The sequence below is a fragment of the Palaemon carinicauda genome, chromosome 14 (genome assembly GCF_036898095.1).
Source record: "Palaemon carinicauda isolate YSFRI2023 chromosome 14, ASM3689809v2, whole genome shotgun sequence".
Taxonomy (NCBI): Eukaryota; Metazoa; Arthropoda; class Malacostraca; order Decapoda; family Palaemonidae; genus Palaemon; species Palaemon carinicauda.
This window is the reverse complement of record NC_090738.1, coordinates 133,641,553-133,644,052: the sequence shown is the minus strand read 5'-3', so window position 1 is coordinate 133,644,052 and position 2,500 is coordinate 133,641,553. Positions and strand designations below refer to the sequence as shown.

General features: G+C 34.2%; 1 protein-coding gene across 1 annotated transcript in view; it reads left to right on the top strand.

Annotated features, from left to right (window-relative positions):
- Positions 1-2,500, top strand: part of LOC137653034 (glutamate receptor 1-like) — a 17,451-nt gene that overhangs the window by 9,073 nt on the left and 5,878 nt on the right. The window contains exons 7-8 of the mRNA XM_068386426.1: positions 679-863; positions 2,184-2,420. Coding sequence (XP_068242527.1) covers positions 679-863; positions 2,184-2,420 — 422 coding nt within the window. The remainder of the gene's footprint in view (positions 1-678; positions 864-2,183; positions 2,421-2,500) is intronic.

Here is a 2,500-nt window from a genome sequence, read left to right as displayed (position 1 = left end):
ATATATACATATATATAAATATATATATACATATATATACATGTATATATATACATATATATATACATATATATATATGTATATATATATATATATATATATATATATATATATATATATACATATATATAAATATATATATACATATATATACATGTATATATATACATATATATATACATATATATATATATATATATGTATATATATATATATATATTTATATGTGTGTGTGTGTGGGGGGATATATATATATATATATATATATATATATATATATATATATATATATATCCATATACATATATACATATATATACATATACATATATACACACACATACATGTGTGTATATATATATATATATATATATATATATATATATATATATATATATATAAGTGTGTGTGTATGTGCGCGTGCGTATAGATTATATTGTTTCTTAATTTTTTAGTGTAACTTATAACTTGACTGCTTCATCTTGTCTGTGATTTAGTAGTGCTTCAGCCTTTGAATGGCGACAATTCCTAAAAGATGACATATCTGGTTTCAAGACTATTCCACGAAGATGTTTTGTTGTTGTGAATTGCCAGGCCCATCCGAACAGACGCGAGGTTTTGTAATTTTGCAGCTTATAAACGATGTCAATGTTTGTTCTCTCAATTCCTTCTTTTCAGCTGACGTGTGGCTGTACATCGTTTTGAGCATCATGATCTGGGGACTGTCTCTTTGGATGCTTGAGAAGCTGAGGTCGAAGTTCACCGGAATGAGAGGCATAAACCTTAACAGATCAATATTTTACAGTTGGGCTGTGATCCTCGAAGACCCACCTCCCAATCCACCGACAGACAGCACGGGACAAGTTAGTCACTTCACCCATTATCTATTTTTATATTCGATCTTATTTTGGAATTTGTCTACTACATTGCTCGAAGGTAGTATAGCATTCTTAATTAGGATAGATATAATAACAGCAGTAGGGGATTCAGCATTATGAAGCTTCATCTGTGGTGGAATTGTGGGAGGTTGGGCTGTGGCACCCTAGCAGTACCAGCTGAACTCGGCTGAGTCCCTGGTTAGGCTGGAGGAACGTAGAGAGTAGTCCCCTTTTTGTTTTGTTTCTTTGTTGATGTCGGCTACCCCCCAAAATTGGGGGAAGTGCCTTGGATAATAACTTTCTGGTTAGACTGAAGTTAGTTCAAGCGATAACATGATGGACTTGAAGGAATTATTATTATCATTATTACTGTGTGGGCTACAACCCTAGTTGGAAAGGCAGGATGTTATAAACCCAAGGGCTCCAACGGGGAAAATTACCCATTGAGGAAAAGCAATAAGAAAACTGATAGAACAATGTGCCGGAGTGTATCCTCAAACCCAAGACAGTAAAAGACCGTGGTACAGAGGTTATGGCACTACACATGACTAGAGAACAATGGTTTGATATTGGAGTGTCCTTCTCCTACAGAAGCTGCTTACCATAGCTAAAAGTGTCTCTTCTACCCTTACCATGAAGGAAGTAGCCACTGAACAATTACAGTACGATAATTAACCCATTAAGTGAAGGAGAATTTGGATATCCTTAGGGATCCAACATGAAAGATCGTGGTACAGAGGCTAGAGAACAATGGTTTGATTTTGGTGAGTCCATCTCCTAGAAGAGCTGCTTACCATAGCTAAAGTCTCTCTTCTACCCTTACCAAGAGGAAAGAGGCCACTGAAAAATTACAGTACGTTAATCAACCCATTTAGTGAAGAAGAATTTAGATTTCCCCAGGCTTCCAGAATGAATTTGTAAAGACATTCTCTTGCAGGGTTCTTCTGTGTTTATATTGGCGTAGGGCTCAATCCATACCCAGAATGGTTACATTTTATTTTACAATGGTATGATACATTATAGCATGGGAGAGAAATCAGAGAATCTATCAAAATATGTGTTGTTCTATGAAACCTCGTAACACACTCAAGAAATGCACTGGCAGAAAAATATTAATAGAATAGAATCTTAATGTGGTCCAATATATAGACCTTGTGTTTGTGTGTATATATATATATATATATATATATATATATATATATATATATATATATATATATATATATATATATGTATATATGTATACATATATAGATATATAGATATATATATATATAAAGTGTTAAAACATACATATGCTTCCAGATATTAGTAGGATGGTGGTTAATAGCCTCGTTAGTGATCTCCACTGGATTCAGGTCTTCTCTGGTGGCCAATTTATCTGTCCCAGGCAAGACGAAGCCCATCGACAGCTACGAGGATTTGGTCTCGCAAACCAACTGGAGATGGGGCTTCCATGATACGCTTCTTACTGGGCAAGTGAGAATTTACTTTGAAAACAGTAAAGACATCGCAATGAGGAAAATCTACGATAATGCCGAGGTAAGTGGAAAGGAAAGCGACTACCAAGATTTCATGGTTTTCATTCTGAATTTGCAAATGTGTGTATCTATAAGAGTTTG